The sequence below is a fragment of the Cervus elaphus genome, chromosome 33 (assembly GCF_910594005.1).
Source record: "Cervus elaphus chromosome 33, mCerEla1.1, whole genome shotgun sequence".
Classification (NCBI taxonomy): domain Eukaryota; kingdom Metazoa; phylum Chordata; class Mammalia; order Artiodactyla; family Cervidae; genus Cervus; species Cervus elaphus.
The window spans coordinates 20,528,572-20,555,270 of NC_057847.1; the positions used below are offsets into that span (position 1 = coordinate 20,528,572).

The 26,699-nt window shown below is 35.3% G+C and overlaps 1 protein-coding gene across 2 annotated transcripts in view; it reads left to right on the top strand.

Moving 5' to 3' along the window:
* CWC22 (CWC22 spliceosome associated protein homolog) overlaps positions 1 to 22,503 on the top strand; it is a 63,138-nt gene extending 40,635 nt beyond the window's left edge. For both annotated transcript variants that reach the window (XM_043894385.1, XM_043894386.1), the window contains exons 12-20: positions 1,952 to 2,056; positions 3,349 to 3,430; positions 6,944 to 7,004; positions 11,667 to 11,744; positions 12,378 to 12,530; positions 14,095 to 14,222; positions 15,911 to 16,012; positions 16,112 to 16,329; positions 21,040 to 22,503. In XM_043894385.1, coding sequence (XP_043750320.1) covers positions 1,952 to 2,056; positions 3,349 to 3,430; positions 6,944 to 7,004; positions 11,667 to 11,744; positions 12,378 to 12,530; positions 14,095 to 14,222; positions 15,911 to 16,012; positions 16,112 to 16,329; positions 21,040 to 21,608 — 1,496 coding nt within the window. In that variant the 3' untranslated portion in view covers positions 21,609 to 22,503. The remainder of the gene's footprint in view (positions 1 to 1,951; positions 2,057 to 3,348; positions 3,431 to 6,943; positions 7,005 to 11,666; positions 11,745 to 12,377; positions 12,531 to 14,094; positions 14,223 to 15,910; positions 16,013 to 16,111; positions 16,330 to 21,039) is intronic.
* The last annotated feature ends 4,196 nt before the right edge of the window (positions 22,504 to 26,699 follow it).

Here is a 26,699-nt window from a genome sequence, read left to right on the forward strand (position 1 = left end):
TCAAGGGCTTGGACTTAACAAAATTAATAATTTTACATTTTTTCTTCGAAGGCGTTGTTAAATGAAGCTTTTTTCCTGCTACATTAGTGTGGCAGTAAAAAGTGCAATGAGTACTTGTGCAGCTTGATACCTTGATTGTGCTCAGGATGCAGCAAGGTTTAACTCATGTTGCATTTGCGTCTTTATTTCAGATGTCAGCACAGTGAAAAGGCAGATATCTTGGTATTACTATGAAAATAGTTTGACCTACAGACCACCTGGCAGGTCTCAGTGATTTCCTCCAGGATTCACAGACCATACTTGGAAACCACTGCTTTATTTAGTTGCTAAAATCCAGTTGTCATTGCCTAAATGATTTTAGTAAGTAGATCCTAAAGTTAAGGGATAGGAGAGGATGATGTAAACAGCTAGACAATCCATTTGACCTTCATTCTTTTGTAAAATGTTCTTCTAGAGTTGGCATTAAAAAAAATGACCGCAGCAGGAAGTGGGCACAGCTTTAGTAATTAGCACCTTAGAGTGACCCAGGTGTACTTGTGTTTTAGGTCTTAGAGCATTTGGGAAAACAGCAGGAGTGCTGTTCTTCCTCCTGTTGAATACTAAATAGTTTCCCCTTTTAAAGGTCTGTCTGAGCCGCATTATAAACTAGACACTGCAGATCATTTCTTGAAGTCACATTGGTTAGAAATATTCTTGAAGAGATTTGTATGTCAGCTAAGGGCTGAATGACAACTCTCCATTTTTGTAAAATGACTTGCTTCTCTAGTATGTGGATCTCTGCTAACATTATTATGTGTGGCTCCTGATCTATACCGTTTAGTTAAATATAAGGAAATTAGAATTTTTCTAAAAATTAGTTGGCCCCAAAACTGTATTAAAATCTGTCTGATTACAGTAAAAATGCAACGGGGGATTGTTGGCCAGGTTTGTAAAATCTTTTGTCAGACTGATGGAACACATACCGTTGGACAAAATATGATTCTAGTTTTTGTCATTTGTTTATTACCGTTAACATGATGATAGACCTCATGTAGTCTTTTGCATCACAATTTTGAATAGTTCTGAATGTGAGTTGTATTTTAAGAAATGATACTCCAATGAAGTAGAGTTACCGGTTTTTTTAAAGGCCTTTAGACTTCCATTTCTATTGCACATATGAAAATTCTATCGATTAATTATAATGTTCTACTTAATAGGTATACATTTTAATAAAAATCTCACTACTATTTAAATTTCATTCACTACCTAAATGTGTTAGTCACTCAATCGTGTCGTACTGTTTATGACCGTATGGACTGTAGCCCTCCAGGCTCCTCTGTCCATGAGATTCTCCAGGCAAGAATACTAGAGTGGGTTGCCATTCATTACCTTCTTCAGGGAATCTTCCCGTCCCAGGGACTGAACCTAGGTCTCTCTCATTCAGGCAGATTCTTTACCATCTTAGCCATCAGGGAGTGAACACTAAATTATGCATTTTTTTCCTTCTGTCTTTTTTGTCTTTCAGAAAACTTTCTCAGGCTAAATTCTTGTTTTCTCTTGCTCGTCTTTGCTTTTTTATAATAGACTTATCTTCTTGCTGGGGATGAACTAGTAATACTTTGACTCCATTCTCCATGATGCTAATTTCTCTGCCTAATTTATTGTTCCAGTGCTCCTGCTTTTTTGGAAAACCTTCATCTACTTTTTCTTTGTTCTTCTCATCCCTTGCTTATTTCATGGCTGCTTTCCATCTAGCAGAAGAATTATACATACGGTTTTCTCTGGTCTGATTAGTTAGAGTGCTCTGTGAATACCTAGGTAATAATATGAGACCTGTGTGTTCATCTTTGTTGGTTGATAAACTCTTACACCACTCTGGGTTGTAGTGAACTGAGAATTATCTTCCCAGAATGAGATACATTTATATCCCTTGCTCATTCATGTTTTCCTAAACTTAACTTTGTTCTTTTAGAAATTCTTGATGAAGGAGATAGTGACTCAAACACAGACCAAGATGCTGGGAGTAGTGAAGAGGAGGAGGAAGAAGAGGAGGAAGAGGGAGAAGAAGATGAAGAAGGTAAAAGTGTAGCTGCAAATAAAACTGTAACATACACTCCCAGAATAATCTAATGTAATCCTCTAAACAGTGATCCTTAACCTGTGGAGTATTGGGAGAGATGCTATGTTATCTAGTGGGTGAAAGCAAGGGATGTATTAAACATCCTATGAGTCACAAGATTGCCCCTCACAGCAAAGTATTATCCAGCCCAAAATATCAGCATTGGCAAGGTTGAAAGAGCCTGCTTTAAAAGTATGAAACAAGGAAATTCATTTTTTAATCCCAACATAATTTAAATTTGATGTTTTATGACTTTGAATATGAACTATGAAAAAGGTGCATTCATGTTGAGTACATGTGATTTATGTTGCTGTGGCGTGAATGTGACAGATGCGAGTGACTAGATATTTGCTCTTCATTTTGGAAAAATAGATTGGGGAAGCCAAAAGCTATATTTGTACAAAAGCAGGCATAATGTCCTTCCTCTTCAGCTTTGATTATATTATTTCATAGGAAAATAAGCTCAGAACTTTACTTTGGTTAAGTCTCCATTAAAACATCAGAATATATATACACTGGTCACTATTTGCTTATGTTACATATTTGAAAATATTAAAAGTATAACTTTCCCTTCTAGGGCATAATATATTTTAGTTCTGTCTTAGAGTATAGTAGCTCTTCTACAACATAATTTATAAAAATATGTTTAAGTTTTTCCAGTGTCTTTTTTATTTAAAATGTCTCCTAACCAAGTTAACATTTAGCTTTAGAATTTGTCTTATGTGAAAACACAGTTCAAATAAAAACTATTAAATGTTTATAAAGTTTTCATGCATCAGATAAGATAAAACTTCAAAAAATATTCATATTTGTATTGGACCCATCCAACCTGTCATGATGACCCCGTGTTCTCTGAACCTGAATTTTTACCCATAATTTATAGATCTTCCAAATTATAAAGATAACTGTTTATAAACATAAAAATAATGTTTTCCCTAACAACAGCTTAAGTGCAGCCTTTTATAATGTCTAAATGAGCAGGTGACCCAGAAACAAAAGTAGTTTTCTTGGTTTGGCTCTGGACTTCTTTGAGCTGGCAAAACTTATTAAAATACTCAAAGATATGGCAAAAGACTAGAAATAGTTATGTTGAATTCTATAAATATCAATACTAACTTACACTGTAGAAGAGAATATTACATTAAACTCATAGATTCTAAAAAGATTATGAAAACATTACTATAAAGGGATACATTTTCAGTTCTTCATTTATTTTTATAGTTTTATAATTTTGTTATGTTTAATTTCAGGACAAAAGGTGACTATTCATGACAAAACAGAAATTAATCTAGTCTCATTTCGTCGTACCATTTATCTTGCTATTCAGTCAAGGTAAGATACGGTAGCTCAGTTGATCCTAATTTTTGACAGGGGATGGACAAGGAGATGGGATTGTTAGAATCTGGTGACAGAAAACTGGACACTTGTTGCAGGGATTCTGCAGCTGCTTATCTCTCCGCCACCATCCCAAGTCCCAGATTGTAGATTCCTAATGTTGTTAGGAATCTGCAGGAGCAATTTGTCTTTACTTTTAACTGTTACCTAATTAAAATTTTTTTAAGTTATGTCATTTCTTATTATTAAATATCACTAACAATCTGAAAACATTTCCATATTACAGAATTAGCACAGTATTGTGTAGTGAAAGTTTAATGTTTTATTTTTTTCTGATTTGCTTTCTAACTCTGGCTCTAAGGAGAGAAACTCTGTTGTGATATTTGGACACTGATTTGTTGTGCAGATGGAAATGAATGTGAATGGAAGTAGGAAATAGACTTAGGAAGGTTTTAAGGACTCTTTGAAATAATATTAAGCAAGAACTGCTATGATGTCATGAAAACAACCTTTTCCCTTTGAAGGCTGTGAGGTTAGTTTTAAAGAGAAATAAAGGAAAATATTAAATGCTGAGTACATCTGTTTTCAATGGGAATCAATCTATTGATTTAGTGGGCACCATGTTTATATTTTACAGTGGAGAAGGAATATTTTCCCTGTTTTGTTTTGTTACTAGGTTTTGTATATTTCCATTTAGTATGATGTAATAGCAAAAATGATTCATAAGTAGGAGTCATCTTGTTTTCAGTCTGTCTGAAAAGTTTTTGGCTTAGATTCATCTTCAAAAAGAGAAATGTTAAACAGCAAAACGTTAGTTAGAAATTTTTTTGCTTTACCCTTGCATGTTTTTTTGCCTTTCACATGAAAGGAAAAAACTAATATTTTCTTATACAGATTTAAAAGTGGATAATGAGAAATTTTTGTTATAAGTAGTTATTCTTAGAGTTTTAGAGTTTGACCTTTTATTTGTCCTTTTTTAAGAAATTCAGTGGTAATCAGTTGTAAAGAGCAGATTCATTGTTTTAATATTGCTGTTAATATTAACTTTGAAGAGTCACAGTGGAGCTCTTTGCATGATTATTTTAAAGAAACTTTATTTTTTAGGTGATCTAACCTTGATAATAATAACCTCTGAATCACACAAAAATGTTGGAAAAACTAAAACATTAGACAAGTGATCGACACTTGATACATAGTGCTACCACTTCTGGTAATAGTACAATAAATACTCTCTTATATGTTATTTGTTAAATGTTCTCAGCCCCTGAATGCCTAGTAAAAATAATTTTAGGAAGTAAACACAACTTTGATAAAAAGGTATTTAAAGGACATGGTTGGGAGACTCAGGTAATGGGATTATAAAACATAAAAATGTTATCAAACAAATATTCTAGATAAATAAGTAACATTGTTGGTCATTAAAACAGCTAAAGTGGTTTTTGTTTTTTTTTTTTAAGCAACAGTACTCAATGATGATTTCAGTTAGATAAACAGAAAGATTTTTGGTGGAACTATAAATTGGTGCATTCCTTTTGGAAAGCCTTTTGGTAGCATGAATCAATGGCTTAGTTTGATTGCCATTTGACCCTTCTTTTTCATTATATTTCATAAAGAAATACACATTAACAGAGAATTATACAGAGAATTGTTTAGTGCAAAAAAGAGAAAAATCTTATTGTTCAATATGAATAATCAAAGTGTTTTCATGTTTAATGCCACTATTAAAAATTAGGTTAATGGAGAATTAGTATTCATGTAGGCAAGTGGTCTGATTTAATGTTAGTTGGGGATAAAAAAACTAAAAATATAGAATCTATGGCACCATGCTGATAGCTTTATCTTAATTGTATAAGTAGGTGTGCAGGTTCTAGAAACAATATGCTAACGTATCAACAGTGATTATTTTGAGAAGAGGTTGGATTATTTGTATCAATTGTTCACTTTTGGAAATCTTGTGAACAAAACCAAGTTCTGGTGACTGAACTATTTGGGGATTTTACTTTTTTAATTTTCTTTCCTTTTATACTTGTTGACTGACCTCACCAATACTCTGATCTTTCTACTGTTCTGGCTCCTTAAACAGTCTTCTTTTATTTATGCAAACATTGAACTACACAGTTAACTTTGCTATTAAAAGTTGGACATTCCGGGTTGTTCTTGGTTGTAAATGATGTTCCAGTCTGATGTTGTATTACTGGAGTAATGTCCTTAGCAATTTGAAGTTTCTTAGATTGGAGACATCAACAAACCATTGAAAACTGGCATTATGTAAAATCTATTTTCTTTACCCTTCCCTCAGTCACTGTTAATTCTGGAATATGTTTGGTTTAAAATAGCAAGCAAAGTTAATAATTTCTTTAATATTTCCATTTAGTGCAACTTCAAAACAATCATGGTAGGGAGTCACCAAATACTTTTTAAGTCAAACAAGAATACAGAAGATACTGTCATACCTTCTCTTTGATTCTTCACTTATTAGACAAAAGGAAAGTTGTAAGAATTTTCCATGAACTACTTGACTTGTTTTTCAGAAATTATAGGATTTTTTCCCCTAAATACTAATTCTGTTTAAAAAAAAAAAAAGAAAATGTCACATTTTTAAAAATACTTTTTGGTGTTGCTGCATTATTGAAGTTTATCAATTACAGTTAGCTATTTTAATCTTAGTGCTAGTTATTTAATATTACGTGTTATGAATGCTCTTTCTTGATAGATTTTTTTCATTTTTAGTTTTTTTTTTTTTAATTCCATTCTACCATCCTGAATTATTACCCTTTTGTGCTTGTGAAACCCAATAAGTAATAGAAGCTGAGGAGTACTGATGAACTATAAAACTAAATTCAGTGGGTGATTATTTTATATTGCTGTTATCAAAAGATACTGGCATTATTCCTGAATCAGGTTCACACTGAGTTTGATAATTATCTAAGCAAAGCATATTGAAAATATTTTTCATGCAATTTATGTGAATGTTGTACAAAAATAAATTCTTTGTAAGTGATTTTAGTTGTTTACTGTTTTCATACTAACTTTTTATATAGTGTAAAAGCTCTATGTTTGGGTATGAATCAAGATAACTTGAAAGTGTGGTGATTAAGCTCTGGATGTCATGCTGGGCTCTTGAAACATCTTTTACCTCTTCCTAACTTGGATCAGGGAGAAGTGGAAATATTTAACAGTATAATAAAGATTTGTCTACTTTCTATGTCTATGAATTTGTACATTCTGGACTTTTTATATAAATGGAATTACGCTATATGTGGTCTTTATGTCTGACTTCTTTCACTTAGCATCAGTCAAGGTCCCCCCATGTCATAGTATGTATCAGTACTTCATTGTTTGTAGAGTTAAAAACCTTATCTTTTTTATGTATACAATACAATAATATGAAATTATAGAAGAAAATTTGTAGACAGTTATTAAGGTAAGATTCTTATATATGAAAGAGTGCTGCAACTTAAACATGCTGCTATTTTTAACCTAACTATTGTGACCATTTTATCTCTACAGTTTAGATTTTGAAGAATGTGCTCACAAGTTGCTAAAAATGGAGTTTCCTGAGAGTCAAACAGTAAGTTAGTACTTTTTTTCTATTAGGAAATATATATGTGTTATAAAATGTGTATGTGTATGTTATAAAAATGTTTAAGATAGTTAATAGGTTTCATGAAATGAGTCAGTAACTCAGTGCTTCATATATGCTGCTCATTCCAGTGATTTGAATCAACTGCTTGTTTGAGGTGTGAGAAAAGGTGGAAGTCTCTCTGAACCACCATACTTGACACAGGTTTCTGAGTGGTTGCCTATAAATCAAATGGTGCCTTAAATATAATAGGAAGTTTGTTCCTTAATGAAGTACCTGGTCCATCTACTTTATGCACTAAGCGTTCTTTTGTCATAGAAGCTGTAAAGATCACCATACTTCTTGTTCCATTACTTGCAGTGGATATAGAAGAACCTGTTCCATTTTTTTTCATTCATTAATTTATTTAACAAAATGTATTCAGCATATATGGAGAAGGAAATGGCAACCCACTCTGTATTCTTGCCTAGGAAATCCCATTAACAGAGTCTGAGCCTGGTGGGCTACAATCCATGGGGTCGCAAAGAGCCGGACATGACTTAGCAACTAAGCACATTCAGCATATACCATATGTCAGGCATTCTGTAAGGTGTCAGGGATTCAGCTTTCCATAAAGTACCTTTTAGCCCCCTCTTAGCCCATGGGACTCATAGTCTTATAACTCAGTACATACACTTAACTGTTCAAAATATGGAACCCTAATATCAGGGATAATAAAGGTTAGACTGAGAAGATTATCTTAGGTTTTTTTTTTTTTCTAATTCTTTCCTTATGTATATTGCTCCCTGCCCATCTAAATTTTGGATGCTTGAAATTTGTAGCAAAGGCTTTCAGGGTTTGGGTTTTCACATATTGATTTACATGTAGTAGACTCAGCACAGGTCCAGAGTGAATGTGTCAGCTCTAATAGGCTGTTTGATTTCTGGTTCTTCTAAAAGATCTTGGCTGAGCTGTTAGCATTACACGGAAGTCCTTTGACTTAAGGCCTTAAATATGTTCTGTTACAGGGATTGGCATACTGTGGCCCAGGCCCACTGCCCGTTTTGTTAATAAAGTTTTATTGGAATGCAGCCCTACCCATTGGTTGATGTATTGTGTGTGACTGATTTTGCCCTATAGCAGCAGACTAGTTGCAGCAGAGAACATATGCCACTAACAGCCTGAAATACTTGCTGTCTGGTCTTTTCCAGAAAAGAAGTCCCAATCTTTGTTTAAGAATGTAGGTTAGTTCTTGAAATGCCATGGTATGGAATTTTGAGAAGAGATTATTCTTTACAAATTAAAAAAAAATTTTTTCCCTCTTAAATTGATATATTAATAATAGTGTCCTTATATGTATTATGGGTATAATTGATGTATTATCATTGGAAGGGAATAAATTAGTGAATTAACCTTTAAAATTATAAGTGAAACTAAAGTTATGGTATGATCTTGTCACATTATTTGCTGAATATAATTTTTATTAAAAATTTTATTAATGCAGAGGATAGTTGTTCTAGAACTTAACTTCCCATTTTTTTCCCTTGAAACCACAGGCCAGAATATTTACTTTTCCCTCATATCTGAAGGATTATTTGTTAGGTAGATCATTCTTGCTAGAAATTTTTTTTTTTACTTCATGTTGAATATGGCTTTTCACTCTCTTCTGGCCTGTAGCATTTGTGCTAAGAACTTCAACATATTTTGATAACATTTGGGGGAGTGTCTTAGTCTGTTTTCATTCAGTCAAAAGAATCTCCTAAAATCACTATGATATTTAATTAAAATGTTAAAATATTTAATTATTTTATGCCACAGGGAATAACTCTTATAATTGCATTTAGTCTCAGAAAGAAAGTAATTTGTTTTGCAGGTTGTGCTGACTTTATTAGCAGTGCTATCAGCGGATTACCATGTTACATTATTTAAAACCTGATTAAGTGTTACTTTACTTTAAGATATAGAGTTGGTAGAAGTTGAAAATGCATTTTAATATATTGAATTAACGTTGTGTGGCAGAATTCAGAAAAGGTTATTTAGGTTTTTTAGTACTATATTAAATTTTGACAAAGTGCATCTCTTCAGAACTTAGACATTTATAAACATTTTAATTGAGGCAACTTGTGACTAACCTTTAAAAAAAATAGTAATCGAGCAGTATAATTACATCTAAAAATAACCTTATATTGTGAAGAGAGGCCTTTCATTAGATAGTTTTATAAGTAGATTATCAGCTTCTCGAATAGCACTGTAGATCATTTTGCAGTGATGAAAATATTGGTATTCTTCCCCTTTTAGTACAGTGGCCACTATACTGGTCACATGTGGTTTCTGAGTACGTAAACTGTGACGTATGAGTAAGAAACTAAAATCTGAGTTTCACATAATGTTGAGTAATTTAAAGTTAAATAGCTGTGTATTGCTGGGGCCGCCACACTGGAAGCACAGTTGTCAAGTGTTCTGTGCTGCTTCAGGGCTCCCCTTCCTCCCTGAACATGGATCAGTTCACTTCAATTCAGTCGCTCAGTCGTGTCCAACTCTTTGTGACACCATGGATTGCAGCGCACCAGTCTTTCTGGTCCATCACCAACTCCCGGAGCTTGCTCAAACTCATGTCCATCAAGTCGGTGATGCCATTCAACCATCTCATTCTCTGTTGTCCCCTTTTCCTCCTGCCTTCAATCTTTCCCAGCATCAGGCTCTTTTCCAGTGAGTCAGTTCTTTGCATCAGGTGGCCAAAGTATTGGAGTTTCAGCTTCAGCATCAGTCCTTGCATTGAATATTCAGGACTGATTTCCTTCAGGACTTACTGGTTGGATCTCCTTGCAGTCCAAGGACTCTCAAGAGTCTCTTCCAACACCACAGTTCAAAAGCATCAATTCTTTGGCGCTCAGCTTTCTTTATAGTCCAACTCTCACATCCATACATGACTACTGAAAAACCATAGCTTTGACTAGATGGACCTTTGTTGGTAAAGTAATGTCTCTGCTTTTTATTTTTTATTTTATTTTATTTTTTATGTCTCTGCTTTTTAATATGCTGTCTAGGTTAGACATAACTTTTCTTCCAAGGAGCAAGCGTCTTTTTAAATTCATGGCTACAGTCATCTGCAGTGATTTTGAAGCCCAAGAAAATAAAGTCTCTCACTGTTTCCATTGTTTGCCCATCTGTTTGCCACAAAGTGATGGGACCTGATGCCATGATCTTAGTTTTCTGAATGTTGAGTTTTAAGCCAACTGTTTCACTCTCGTCTTTCACTTTCATCAAGAGGCTCTCTAGTTCATCGATTTCACCTTAAGGGTGGTGCCATCTGGATGTCATCTGGATGGTGTCATCTGGTGGTGCATATGGATATTTCCAGTAAATGCATATTGACCTCATTTTTTAAAATATGTATAATAATTACATATTAATAGATTGTATCTCGTTATCAAAGGACAAAAATGTCAGAATTCCTAATTGAAAATATAAAGGTAAAATAAAAGTGAACTGAAAGAGTATATAGTATATTTTATAGGCTTGCTTTCTGTTTTTAGAAAGCAAATACATTACAGTTAATGTATTTATAAAAAAAAATTACTTTTAAACTTTCTGATAAGTTTTGTAGAAAAAGATCTTTAGTCAGTTTAGTAGTACTCAGAATTAGGGTTAGGGTTATTCTCTTTTTCATTTTGTCTCCATTGATTTGTCCATATTTCCTGAGTTTCATCATCTATGAAATTGCTATCATTGATACATATTTCATTAGGGTTATTTCAGGAATTAAATAATATTTATTCATTATAAGTAATTTGTGATGTTGGTATTTTCCGATCTTGAATTAACTCTTGCATTTCATAGTTTAACAGAACTTTCATAAAGGAGTTTTCAAGACACAAAAATAACTGATTGGACAGTGTGTGGAAAGAGCAGTTATGGAATGATTCCATCTATTTGTTTAGATTCATCTGTGGACAGATCTATATGCGTAACATTTATTTTGAGGCTAAAAATCTTAGCCACAAAGGTCTTTTTTGTTGTTGTTCTTTTAAATGTATTTTCTTATCAACAAGGCAGTCATTATGTTAGCATTGAAGTTGTGCCCATTTATGCTCTGTAAACCCACTCCAGTATTCTTGCCTGGAAAATCCCATGGACGGAGGAACCTGGTATGCTACAGTCCATGGGGTCGCAAAGAGTCGGACGTGACTGAGCGACTTCACTCACTCACTCATGCTCTGTAAAGACCCACCACGTTTTGCCTTTTCCATACTAACAAAATATATTCTTGATGATTCGGTTTGAATGTTGTATTGGTGGTCTGTATTTAAAAGATTTCTGTATAGAATCTTTTCAGAATGCGATATATTTAGTTTCTTTTTGTTGATGTATCTGTTTCCTCTACTAGGTTTTCTTGAAGTGGCTCATGCTTATGTGAGTTTAGAATTTTATAAGCAGTCTAATTAACATAAATGACATGGAATTTCTGTTAGCCAAACAGAAGACTTTAAAAAAACTATAGTCTTGACATAGATTGAATTTTTTGTTTTGTCTTCATAACTCAACTTCACCAAGTTTTATGTTTTTAAAACCTTATTTAAAAATTCAGGCTGTCTTTGTCATATTGATAAATTATCACACAGCATGGATTCGTTGTGTTTTGAATCATTAATGTAATTTTTTTCCAAACAGAAAGAACTCTGCAACATGATACTTGATTGCTGTGCCCAACAAAGGACATATGAGAAATTTTTTGGCTTATTAGCGGGGGTGAGTTCCGACCTCATTTTTCATGTTGGATTTTGATGAAATCACAAGGGTAATTCTGAACATGAGTATTGTGAATTAATGTGTCTGCTTTGTTGCCTGGTTTAATATACTAACATATCTTTGCTGAAAACAAATCGTTCTTCCCTTCCACAGTTTTCCCAATCTCTGTAGCTTCCTCCCTTCCCACTTCCTATTTGTAGTTCTTTAACATTACCTATCATTCTTCCAGAACTTTGAGGCATTCCAATACATGCTTTGTAACAGTTTCCCAAAGAGAACAATTAAATGCTGTCTTTTCAGAATTTCACAGCAGTTTTTGGTCAACTACATGTTCAGACAACATAAATAAAACATGAGCTAAAATAATTTTTTTGAATCCAAACTTAACCCATAGAGAAGTATATTTCTCATATATAAATGTGTGTATCTGTGGTCAGCCATGTGTATAACTTTGTTTTGGCATATAAATCCCAGGTAGATAGTGGTGGTATAAATTAACTTCTTTTTTAAGCATCCCATTATATAGCAAAGAAGATTGATATGATATACAAATATTTATTAACTTTTGATTGAATAAAATTAGGATTTAATATGCTCATAATGGTGTTGACATTTTTATTTTTAATTTGTTAGCGATTTTGCATGCTAAAAAAAGAATACATGGAATCCTTTGAAAGTATATTCAAAGAACAATATGATACCATCCATCGCTTGGAAACAAACAAATTGAGAAATGTTGCTAAGATGTTTGCTCACCTTTTATACACTGATTCACTTCCATGGAGCGTAAGTAGATGAGTCAATATTTGTTCTTCTTTCCTAATCCCCTGTTATTCTGAAATAAATATTAAGTATAACATAGCCATACTTTCCCAATGTAGGCAGTGTACTTTAAAATGACATGTGGAGCAAACGTCTACTATAATGGCAGTCTTTGAGGTTATATTCATATAACGTGGGATCAAAAAGCTAACTTAGTGTATGAATGTAAGAAATAACGTTTTGAATGATACTAATAGTCTAAACGTTACAATGCTTTTTGAAAGCGATACCTAGGAATGTTTTCAGAACAAACATAGTCTTTTTATCTTCTCCGTGTGCATTCATGTGTGTGCACAGTCTTATCCATGTACAGCAAAGTTTGGTGGCACATGATCCTCTTAGTTATTGCATGTTTCCTGATGGAGTAACTGTCAGAAGTTCCTCTGGTAAGGACATGAGAGAAATGACTGTTCTGACAGGATGTATTTTTCTTAGCCAGCACTGAAGTTGTATCAGTGTTTGGGAGGAGTTCCGGTAGTCATAGTTAGAACAAGGAAAGATACTCTCGCTGGGGAAGTGTACTCTGGGTTGGAATTTGAACTGCATTCAGTAAGCTGCCACTTAATTGTACAACCACTGTTCATTCAACAACCATTTGTTTAGTCACCAACTCTGTGCCCAGAAGGAGACACTGGGCTTCCAAAATGAATTATATATGGTCCCTGCTTTCAAGGAGTTTAATACCATATAGCAGAAGAGGTAAGATGCCCATGGTAATAATGCAGAATAAAAGTGATAGATTAGGCTGAAGGAATTGAAAAATTCGAAAGAAATTATATCCAAGAAGAAAGAGATCATATTGTAGAATACCACAACCCAGTGGTAGAATGAAACAACATTGTTGAGCTAATGAACATTGGATAGATTTTTGTAATACTTGAAGTACTAAGTGTGTCCCACTACTTTAATAGGCATTTATAAGCTAACCCAGCAGGCTATTAAACTTTTTTACTTTGTTTTTTTCTTCCTTCTCTGGGAAAATGAAACCAAAGTTTTAAACAATTGAAATAGTAAACTCCTGGAACGCGTGATCCATTAAAAACTGGAGGTTGCTTTTACTTTTTTTTCACCCTAAAATATCTGTCTATGAGCTTTAGTTTTTAAGCCCTAGTCTTACTATGCAGAACAAGCCATCATTCTTGGTCTTTACCCTTCTCACGAACAGGTATGCACTGGACATACAATATGATAACATCCGTTTTGATGACTAGGTTTTAGGAGCTAGTAATCTTAGCATTATATGCTAAAGACAGTATTCCTCCCTGCTATAAAAAGCACATTGCTCAGGAAAGAGAATGAACTTTACTTCTGTAGCATCTTAACATTTTGAAAATTTGTATAGAAAAGCAGTCTTAAACTTTCCCAGGTAATAATATGTATCAGCATAATGGAAGATATTTACAGATAATTCTTATTGAAGATAACAAATCATAATTTCAGGGGACACTGAAAGTTAGAGATACTGGTCACTTTGTCTTTCCTTTTGAATACCAAAATAATAATGTCTTTTTTTAATTCTAATTTTCAGGTTCTTGAATGTATAAAACTGAGTGAAGAAACCACTACGTCATCCAGTAGAATTTTTGTGAAAATATTTTTCCAAGAGCTGTGTGAATACATGGGTCTTCCTAAACTTAATGCAAGATTAAAGGATGAGTAAGTGTATTGTTAAATTTTAAATTAAACACTTTTTATTCTTAACTTTTATTCTCCTACTTTAGCAACCGTAAGTCCGCTCTTAGTTGTAAAAATATGTGTTAAGTCCTTAGGACATTCTTCATCTATTAGTCACTACTCTGACTCTCATGTTCTGTGTGACAGGACAACATGAAACTTTTAATGGTCATTTATTCAAGTAGAGAAAACTCAGATTTCATGCCTCTTTTAATTTAGTCAGAACATGCAAAATTATTTTTCCATGCTGACTGGAATTTTCCAGTAATGAGTTTTGTAGTTTTGCTTCATTTTTACCCTAAGGTTGAGGCTTAGAATGATAATGTCTTATTATCAGTGGATAATTGTAAACATATACTGGTGACGGTCAGCCCTATAAGTCATATAACTGTTTAGATTATTATGCTGAACTCGGGCTTTGTTCCAGTACTGTTATGTAATCCCTATCCCAGCTTTCTTACTTTCCAGGTATTCAGGTTGCATATTACCACTTATATTGACTTCTACTCCATTCATACTCCTGAAATCCTTTGAGAGTTTTCTCAGTGATCACCTGCCAAATCCCCCAGTCTTTCACAGTCCTCATGCCTCTTGACCTCTTGGTCTCACTCACACTATTGACCACTTGCTCACTGATTCCTCACTTTATTCTCATTCTGCCTTGCTCCTCCCAGTCTCTCATCTTCGGCCTGCCTTGCTTATGTTCGCCAGAGGTCTGTCCTGAATTCTAAGTGCTCTGGGCCAATCCATTTGCTTCTCTTAGCTTCATATACTTATTCATTGGTCCTTGTCTACTTGCCAGGCTCTGGGACTCCTTCTCCAGCAAGATGCACTCTGACTGCTCAAACATTGCCCAGCTTATTAAACAATAATAATAAGCTGATTCATGCCCCCTTCCTCTATTTCCAGAGCTGGGAATTCCTTCTCTTGTTCTGTCCAGCAAACTCTTAATCATTCTTCTTATATTGTTACCTTTTTCTATGAAAGATGGTTTTTCCTAACTCTGCTGCTTAGTCCACTGAGTCCGTCACTCAAAACCACGTGATATTGCTGTTTTTCTATTTGTTCCCCTCCCGAGAAACAGCAGTTCCATACAGTCTTTACCCTTGATTTCTCTTGACTGCTTTTCCCCTTCTGCCAGTGCCTTCCACAGTACTGTGTAGACATGAGTGTGTGTATGTACATCAGAGGAGGGCTTTTTTTTTTTTTTTTGTACATACACTCAAATATAAATACACATATGTATCCATAGATTTTATGTGTTATATACGTATAGCTATTCTGATTGTATATGAAAGTTTTTTGTAAAAAAAACCTCCTCTCATATAATTATAGAAATCAATTTAATTTCTTTATTTTGGGCCACACCTCGTGACTTGCGTGATCTTAGTTCCCCTATCAGGAATTGAACCGGAGCCCATGGCAGTGAAAGTGCTGGGTCCAGTGGACCATCAGGGAAATTACTGGAAGTCAATTTTAGTAAACTGTGACTTGACCCTACTCCTGTCGTTTAGATATCTTGCAGCCTGACCTAATTGATGATTTTTAAATCACTTGCTTATATTTCATTTACTAATTTAATATATAGAAATTCTGAAAAATGTCTGTATGAGGATTTTGCCTTTTTATCTGTAGGCAATCTGTTCTCTTTTGTTCATTTTCTTTTTCAGAACTCTGCAACCATTCTTTGAAGGATTATTACCCCGAGATAACCCAAGAAACACTCGATTTGCCATCAACTTCTTTACTTCTATTGGTCTTGGAGGTTTAACGTAAGAATTATTATCAGAGTTTTATTCAACTTACTTATCTCAAACTTATCTCACAGTTCCTTCGAGGCAGAATCTAACAGTGGTTATGTTTTTAATTAGGGATGAATTGCGTGAGCATCTCAAAAATATACCAAAGGTCATTGTGGCACAAAAACCAGATGTTGAGCCAAGTAAATCCTCCTCCTCTTCCTCTTCCGAGTCCTCCTCCTCAGAGTCTGACTCCTCTGCCTCTGATTCAGACAGCAGTGACGGCAGTTCAGAGTCTTCTGGTGAAGAAAGCGGTTCTTCATCCACCAGTAGTCAGAGCTCAGCCTCAGGTACTGAAACTCATCTGTAATTGATCGTGCTCTTTTCTCACAAGTATGTTGCTGGTGGTGTTTACAAGGGAAGAGAACATTTGATTGCTTCTTTATTTTAGAGTTCACTTGTTTAAAAGCCACAATTAATAATATAAATGATCATCTATCACTGTTGCAGTCTATACTGAATTCAGTATTTATAATGTTAGGATTATCTTTTGAATCCTCTTCATCAAAATGAAGATACTCCATTGGCAAATATTTGTTTGAGTGCTGACTGAAATGCCTTTCATAATGTCTGTCATCTGCTTTGCAGGAGCTTTCCTGATGGTTGTATTTTAAAGAAATTTTAATTTTTAAGTATTAACAGTGAAGCCTTATATTAGTAATTGACACATACCACATATTCAGTGCATGTCTTATAAATGAACAGCTGTGTAAATTTTCATAGACAAACCATATCCATGTAGCCAGGACCCCAGAGGCCTTCCCTTGTTCTCTCCCCTGCTTACTACCTTTCCTCCCTTCCACTAGCTCATGGCAGCTCCTGTTCTGATTGGTAATTCTCTAAATTAGTTTTGCCTGTTTTTAACTTTGGAATTATGTATTATGAACTCCTTTATGTCTGGTTTGTCTTTCAACTTTATGTTTGTGAGATGCAGTCATACTATTGCATTTAGTTATTTTTCATTCATTCTCATTGCTGTATAGTTTTTTCAGTATGTATAAGTATTTCATAGTATATTTAATGTTTATCATTTTTACTTAATGGAAATTTAGATTTATAAATAGTGTTTCCATGAATGCTATGATGCATGTCTTTTGGTGACGTGTGCGTGTATACGTATGCACGTTTCTGTTGGATATATTCCTAGAAGTGGAATCCCTGGTTGTAGGATACTGCTGAACAGCTTTCCAAGTGGTTGTTCCAGTTTACACTCCCACCAGCCGTGTATGGGGCTTCCCCAGTGGCTCAGCAGTAAAGAATTTGCATGCAGTGTAGGAGCTGCAGAAGAGGTGGGTTTGATCCCTGGTTCCGGAAGATCCCCTGGAGGAGGACATGGCAACCCACTCCAGTATTCTTGCCTGGAGAATGCCATGGACAGAGGAGCCGGGCAGTCTGCAGTCTGTAGGGTCACACACAGTCAGACACAATTGAAGCGACTTGACATGCAGGCAGCCACGTGTGAGAGTTACAGGAGCGCCCATCTTCACTGACGTTTTAACCATCATTTTCATTTCAGCTGTTTTGGTGGGTGTGCAGTGGTATTGCATTGTCATTTTAATTTGCATTTCCTTGATCATTGTGAGGCTGAGCATCATTTTGTGTATTATTGGCCATTTGAATATTTTCTTTTTGTTAAGTGGCTGTTGCAAGCTTTTTGCCTCCCCCCACCCTTTTCTAATTATTTGTCTTTTCTGTTTATTTATAAGTGCCTTTATGTATTTTGGGTATGTCTCTTTTGTCACATGTGTACATTGCAAATAACTAGCCCTGTTCTTGTCTCTTAAGCCCTGTGAGGCTACCAGAGCTCTGCTGGTTTCTTCCCTCAGCAGCAGCCCTGAATCAGCAGATGCTTGCAGGAAGAAGGTGACATCAGCTCACTTCTCTGTGGTTCTGCCTTCTCTTGAATCTTGGCCCTTCTATCCTCCTTTTGTTTTTGCCAGCCCACTGGTGTCTTCTTTACTTTTTATTTTAAAATGATTTTTGACTTATAAGAAGGTTACAAAATTAGTACAGAGTATTTCCATATAGCTTTCACCCAACTTTCCCTAATGTTAATATTTTCCATAACTATAGTTCAATTATCAAAATCAGGAAATTAACATTGGGAAAATACTGAATTTCACCAGTCTTTCCACTGATGTCCCTTTTCTTGTTCCAGGATCCTTCTTGCCTTTAATTGTATTTCTCTTTAGCCTTCTATATAACCCATGATAGTTTCTCTCAGGCTTTTGTTGGTTTGAATGGCTTTGACCTTTTTTAAGTCCTTTGGTCACTTACTGTGCACATTGTCACTCAGTGTGAATATCTGTCTGATGTTTTCTCATGATTCGAATGAGATTATTCATTTTAGGCCAGAGTTCCATAGAGATGATGTGTTGTTCTTACTGTGCCTTATTGAGGAGTTGATAATATTGATATGTCTTGTAGGTGATATTAACTTTAATCACTTGGTTATGGTGGTATCTGCTGAATTTTTTCATGGAAACCATTTTTCTCTATAAATTAATGTTATAGGGAGATATTTCAGTACAAGGCAGATCTCTTTTTTCTCCTCTTTCAGTCTTCTGTTTTTGCACCCATCTTTGGATCTTATCTGCAACACTTGTTACTGTAATGTTTGCCAAATGGTGGTTTTTCTATTTGTCACTTTTTTTTCTACATTTAATAATGAAATTTCTCTTGTAAGAAAGAGTTGTGCCCCCTGCATTTATTTATTAATAGTGTTATACATATCAGTGTAGACTCATGGATATTTATCTTATTCTGTGGGTTAAAGTCCAGTGCTGTCATTTATTTTCTTGTTCAGATCATTTCAGCTTTGGCAATTGGAAGTTCCTTCAAGTTGACTCCTGTGTTCTTTTGACACACTCCCATCCTTTTTTTCTTGAGCACTTCCTTCCTTATAGCACCTTCCTTGTAGCATCTCAAGTTGTTTCAGATTTTTAGTGCCATTAAATAGCAGACGCTAAGCTTTTATCAGGCATTTCTAGTTGTTTTCAGCAACATTACTGGTCTTTGACAATCTTCTTCATCTTCCTTGGAAGAGGAAGTGCTGTAGTAAAGTGTTTTTTCAAATATGCCATTTTCTAAAAAGGTCTATGTTGTTTTCCCAGGACCAACTCTGCTTTCTTTCACCATAATATCTTAATTTGAATAAGAGATAGTCTGATTGCCCAAAATGCATGTCATTTCTTGGTTTTTTAGTGTGTATTTCAGAGAGGCAGCACTTCTCCTCACAGCCTTATTAGTAGGTTGGTCAGGCTAGTCTTTACACACTTGTTTCTCTTCAGAGTGTTTTACATACTATGTGGCATCCAGAATTAGGGGACTCTCAGTGATTTATTGGAGAAGGCAATGGCGCTCCACTCCAGTACTCTTGCCTGAAAAATCCCATGGACGGAGGAGCCTGGTGGGCTGCAGTCCATGGGGTCACTAAGAGTCGGACACAACTGAGCGACTTCACTTTGATTTTTCACTTTCATGAATTGGAGAAGGAAATGGCAACCCACTCCAGTATTCTTGCCTGGAGAATCCCAGGGACAGAGGAGCCTGGTGGGCTGCCGTCTTTGGGGTCGCACAGAGTCGGACACGAGTGAAGTGTTGGCTCCCGCTCCAGTGATTTATATTGTTAGAGCAAGACTCCATTTACTCACAGGAAGTTTTATTCTTAAGTTGAAATATACTAACATTGTTCATTTACCATTCACCTCTAAAGAATTTGTTATTTCATGGTATCTGTTTTGAGAACAGATGATAACACAGCATGAACTGCTGCAATAAGGAAGCTTGCTAATTCAAAATTAATTTGCCTCATCATACAATTTCAGTAGAGAGCTTTCAGTTTTATTAATAACATATTAAATAGCATAAAAGCAATATGAACTTATACCAAATTAGAAAATTGTAAAGCAAACACCAGAGAGGAAAGTGCATATTATTGTAGGGCTCAGGTTTTGGTGTCAAGAAGCACAGGTGTGGGATGCAGAAGGGTCAGAGAGAGGCATTGATTCTACACAGAGCCAGATGGTTTCTGCTTGGGTTGCTGTAGTTCAGCTGAACTGCTTGATAGAAACCAGAGAAATTGATCCTTTGTGGCAAACCAGGACCCGTGGTTTGCCACGGATAGGCATTTGGCAGGAGAAATAGACGCTGCTACATTTGAGTGGAGGTAGGACAAGGATAGGCAACTTTCCACCATATTTTCTTTTTCCGTATGAATTTGACAGAAATTGTGGTCATCTCAGTACTTTTGATTATGTATCCAAAGCAGATAACACAAAGTGGTTAAGTGTGTTTTATAGCTTAAAATGGGTAAGATATTTCATTCTAATTAATATTTATATTTGTGGACAGACTGATAAAAGTTTCCAGGCCTTAGAAGAGTTTTCTTAACAATCAAGCTTTTGTGGCTCTCATAAAGCCTGTGATTAGATCTCAGCATAGCTTCTCTTTGCATAATTACTACTTCTCTGGTAGTAGGACTATTATTCTTGTAGGCAGAGGTTTGTATTTGAAAAATATGTATTCCTATTTTTACACAAACCCAGTCATCCCACTCAACCCACCTTTTAGGAAGTGATGTTGCTGGCATATAGGATCATTGTATTTTAATTATGTATCATATCTGTCATTATATTTCATACAACATAATGCATATGGGCTGAAATTTCTGTTTTGGATAAAATTTGTAAGTGGAAATGTACCACTTTAGTCATTTCATTAAAACTTTTACATTTGCTATACCTTATTTAAAACATTTGTTTATTGTTTTAAGGATCAAAGCAGTTACTTCAGTAACTAATGTATTATATTGTATATTCTTAAAAATTATAGTTTTTGTATACTGCTCTGTCATCAGATTTTGCAGTCAGTTTGACTCGTCATCCAGTTTGTCTGAATTAGTAAACAAACCTATAATGTATAAGTAAATGTGATTTTTTTTTCAATTGTGAAATTAAAATTAAAATATAAGCTAACTATATTTCATTTTACACATGCAGCTAAAAATGTAAGAAAGAAGGGGCATGGGAACCACAGAAGTAAAGAAGTAGATAAATTGATCAGGAAACAAGAAATGAATGATAGAAAACAAGAAGAAAGGAGGCCAGAGCATCGGCACCAGGAGACAAGGACTGAGAGAGAAAGGAGGTCAGAAAAACCCAGAGAGAGAGATTCAAGAGGCTCTGGAACAAAATATGCTTCAGACAGAGGGATTCCTTCTGAGAGAAATAGCTACAGCAGAGCCATGCATGACAGAGACCAAGAAGCACTCATGGATTTGGAACATAATCATGGGGATCCCAAAAAGAAAAGAGAGAGAAGGAATTCTTTCTCTGACAATGAGCACAGACATCGAAATAGGGACAGTGGGAATTTTAGAAGGAAAGATAGATCCAAGTCAAGAGAAAAAAATAAAAAACATTCAGGTTCTAGAAGTGATGAAGATAGGCATCAGAACGGTGCTGAGAGGCGCTGGGAAAAATCTAGCCGATACTCTGAACAATCCGGAGAATCAAAGAAAAATCAGGACCGGCGAAGAGAAAAGTCTCCAACAAAGCAAAAAAAATAATTCTGCAAAATCACAGAAATTGAACATGCCTTATATTCAGTTGAAACAAATTATTTTTTACATCCATTGACAAACTTTGTAGAGAATTATTGTATAAAGTACTGGTTTGTATTTGTACATTTAAAAAATGTTTTCATTTTAATATGTTGTATAATTGATACATCTCAAGGCCTTCTACATAAAATTATTTGAGAAGTTTCACCAGAGAAGGTTATAATTCTTGCCTATATTTTGTTAATAAAACAATCAAATGCTCATTGAATTGATGATTTTTTTATCAACAATTTTTTTTTCTGATAATGTTTCTGTTTATAGAATTATTATAATGAATTGTTAGTGGCTTTTTATTTGTAACTGAAGACCAAAATAGATAAACCTTTTTAAGGTTTTTGCTTTGTTAATGAGATACTATAAACTTTTCTTAGGAGTCATGCTTTTTTTAAAGTAGAGGAATTATTTTAAGTTTTATTTTATATCTTTAGCAAAATATGTATGTATAATTTTTTTTCAGAAGTGTTTCAGTGAAGCTAGGTGTATGTTAGGCTTTAAACAGATACACAACTATCTTATTTAATAATTAGGATTTCTCTCATTGATAACATTTCTTTCTGGAGTGTTAGGTTAACTTTTAATTGAAATTCTTTGTGATTAGTGCTTTTTCTCAGCCTTGAAGTTCTGTCACTTTTGGTAAGTTAATACGTATTTAAGTTTTAATGTGGATTAATAGGTTATTGGAAAACATGCAGTCATGAGAAATGTAGACAAGACCAACTGTGAAATAATTTCAGTTTTTTTATAAGAAGTTTAAGGGTTGCTATCCTTGTAACTCTCACCAGTTACTATGTGACCATATTATTTATTACTTTTGAAATAAAATATTGCCTCTGAAATTTTAGATTTGCTGACATTAAACCTCATTTACTAAATAAACTATTTGTACTTGCTCACCTTAAGAGTATATAAAATCCATTTTAGCCAGTGTCCAGATTCAAGAATAATCTTAAACCATTTTAAAAAATCAAACCATTTTAAAGTTTGGCTTTTGGGCATACTCTGATTTATTTAAGATCTTGAATACAGGGGCTTCCCTGGTGGCTCAGTGGTAAAGAATCCGCCTGCCAATGCAGGAGATACTGGTTTGGTCCCTGGTCCAGGAAGATTTCACAAGCCACGGAGCAATTAAGCCCGTGTGCTACAACTATTGAGCCTGTGATCTAGAGCCAGAGATTGGCCACGACTGAGCCCATGTGCTGCAGTTACTGAAGCCTATGTGCCTAGAGCCTGTGCTCCATAGTACTAGAAGCCACTGCAGTTCGTAGCCCACACACCACGATAGAGAATAGCCCCTCCTTGCCACAACTAGAGAAAAGCCTGTGCAACATCCAAGACCCAGCACAGCCAAAATAATAAAATTATATAAAAACTTGAGCATAAGTACAATAAAGTCCATGTCGATAAAGACATACTATGTTCTCTTCCTCTTCTCCCCCTGTCCCCTGAGTATTAATTGAATATGGCAGTTTGGAAAAATTAACTGTGGTGGTTAGAATCACACCGTAAGTTGTGATTAGAATGGACCATCACAGATGTAGTACATTTCACGGAACTGTGAAGCTCAGCAAATAGGATTTAAGGAACATACAGGCTGTAAGTCCTAAGGGAAATAAATGAGTTAATTTTTTTAACTTTATTACCTAATTATTAGTTAATTAACATTAATCTTTAGAGATGTTAACAAGGAAAATGGACTAGAAATTTTACTTTCTCATCATTATTTCATAATTTCTAAATGTAAAAATGGGAAACCATTCTTTTTATTGAGTACTTAAGACCATAAAGAGTTTTTAAAGTAGATTTTTTTTTTTAATGTAACTTTTATTGAACTGTGTTGCCAAGTCTATTCTAGGAATTAAGAGATAAAACCATGAAGAAAACAAAGTCTCAACTCTTAGATAGTATCGTTGGGAAAGAGACCGGCGAAAGACAATGAACAAAGAAATGTAAGTGTACCCAGTGGTAATAAATGCTATGAAGAAGAAAGGAGAGAGTGTGATAATGGAGGGGGACAGAGAATGATGATTCTACCTAGGAAGGTCGGAGAAGATCTCTCATAAGGTGGCATTTAACTGAGGCAGAAGGAACTGCTGAGGCATAGATGTTTATTTATAGTAAATATTGCCTGGAAATTTTTGTTAACATTTCCTGTTCTACTTAGTTCAGCTTTTTTTGCTCCTCAGTATTTTATTAATATTTACTCTTACAAAAGCAATTAATGGAACACCTAACTGCCTTCAAGCAGAGGTTTTTAAGAGTAAGGGAGTCATATCAGGGCATAATAAATAACAGCCTAGGTAAAGAATACACTATCTGCCTTCTGAATGCATTTCTGCAGCATCAGATATTTGTTCCCATCCACCGCTTGCCACTCAGGCAGATTTCTCACTTTCATCCTTTTTAATATGCAGATAAGAAATTTATTTGTTATTCCTAATTTTTTATTTCTTAGGATTAATATTTTGTAAGTGCCAGCTGAGTTACAGATACTTTGCATGCATTGCTCATTGCTCATTGTTTTTCAGTTTCTCAGCTTCCTTGCTTCTCCTCATCCGTCCCTACCTTTCACATCCCCAGCCACCCACTCCCATGGTCATCTCCTTCATGTTGACTTCAAAATCCATACAACCTCTGAAATCTCTCCTTCAAGCATCACACTTTGACCACTGCCCATCCAGCTCCTCTGCTTTAATGCTGCTATCCTAGAATCTTTTTACTTTATCACATTAGAGTTATTGACTTTGGTATCATGTTATCCCACTCCCTCATTTCTTCACTTCCTTGTTCTGTAGTCCATCATTTGATGGGTGAAGTAATGAATAAACCGATTTTCATAAAATAACCCTGTGAGAATTGGTTTTGTCTTCCCACATTACAGAAGAGAAGTGTGAAGTCCAGAGAGGTTAATTAGGTTCAGGCCAGAAAGCTAGGAAGTGGCAGGCCAGATTTTAACCCAGATCAGCTTCATTCTGGTTTGAAAGAAGTATTCGAGTACCAGCTCTGCCACCTAACAGCCGTGTGGACTTGGGCAAGTTATTTCATCTCTCTAACCTTCACATTCATCTTTAAAATGTTTATTGTGCCCACGTTAGACAGTTGTAGTCATGATTAAATGAAATAAGCAGTCAAAGTTATATATAGTAATATATAGCGCAAAGTGGGCATTCAACAAACACTGGTTTTCTTTTTCCCCAGCATCTAGCAGACTGAGGAGAAGATTAAGGTTCATTGGCTGACTCGTGATTGCTCTATTATATCACTGTAATCTCTGTGCTTAGTCGCTCAGTTGTGTCTGACTCTTTGCGACCCCGTGGACTGTCATCCACCAGGCTCCTCTGTCCCTGGGGATTCTCTGGTCAAGAATACTGGAGTGGGTTGCATGCCCTCCAGGGGAATCTTCCCAACCCAGGGATCAAACCCAGGTTTCCCACTTTGCAGGCAAATTCTTAACCATCTGAGCCTCTGGGGAAGCTGTAAAAAAAGGAGGAGAGGTTGTGTTAGAATAGCCACACAGAAAATTAATGGATTTTTCTAGAGTCAAAGTGTGACAAAGAGTAATTCTCTGTCACTTTCCTCCTACTGTAGTACTTCTTTCCCAGATGTATATATTCTTTTAATGTAAGCAACCAGCTTCTAATACCCCTGATTTCACATGTCCCAAACGTGTTGTCAGAAAGGGGGGAAAGTTTTGGTTATCTCTGGTTAATTATAAGTGATTTTTTTTTAACGAGTGAATTTTTTGTTCTTGGTTTGAGTACTTTGTTTATGCCATTGTCCCCTTGTCATGTTTACTCAGCTGATGTATTTTTTTCCCTAATTCATGTCTACCTGATAATTGTATGCTTTCATGCACCAAGATCTTTTAGAATCCTGATTGTTTTTCCGAATCCTTTTCTCACTTTTTCCTCTGTAATCATCAGATGTCCTTTCTCATCTTTGAGATTCTTTCATTCTGTCCCATGTTTATTCCACTGAATGTTTCTTAAGTCAGGCAAACTTTAATGTTGGCTGATATTTTAGGAGAGAACCCAGAGTGCCTGTGTGACCTTTAGGAAACCACTGTCGATCACTGAAATACTTCGAAATGGTTATCCTGGCTCTCCTTATTCTCCTCTCTTGGGTCCCCTACCCCAGCCTTTTGTCCTTGAATATGCTGTACAACTTCCATATATACCCACCCTCATGTTTCTGTTTAAATGTCCTTTAAAACTTTTGAGTACATTGCATATCTCCATTTAGAACACGATTCCTTGAAGGTAGTCCTACCTGTGCATTGTGTGTTTTCTAGAGATAAATGTGAGGACATCTCTCTACCGCTGTGACTTGCCCTCTTTACCATGCTTTGTGTGAGATGAAGCTTAGTTCACCTTTGGCCAGCGTTACACAGCTCGAAGAAGAAAGGAGATAGCTGCCCAAAGTCTCACAGGGTGTGCGTGTCTGTCGTGTATGTACAGAGGAGCACGGGCTTGCTTTAGAAGATTCCAGTTCATAAAGAGTAATTTATTACCATTTACATTAAGTACTCTTTGGCAAATTTAAATCTGACTTTTATTTCACTTCTGCCACTTGCTGATTGTTGACTTTCAGACAAATCCTTTAACCGCTGTGTCTTAGTTTTCTCATCTGTAAAATGGATTCATAATAGTAACTCCCTCAAATAGTGAATGTTCTCTGTGGCATACTTAGAATAGGACCTGGAACTAAGTGCTCATTGTTACTGTTTGTATTGTTATTGTCACTAAAGCTGACATAGTAGCAGTTGACCAGGAACTGCAAAATCAAGTACCTCCAGGGTTACAGGTGGGTCATAATCAAACGTGGGAAACGAGTCATTTAAAGGCAGCAGCAGGTGCCAAAGGAAAAGAAGACCGAAGATCAACACATCTGCCTGGTTTTGAAGAGAATAAGAATTTTGTATGTAGCTTTTGTTTGTTAAATGTTGGTGATGACCTCATGTAAGTTTAAAATAGCCCAGATTATTGAAAGTCCAAACAAAGCTTTTGAGTATCTGGTTTGTGATTCTACTGCAGTCCCTCA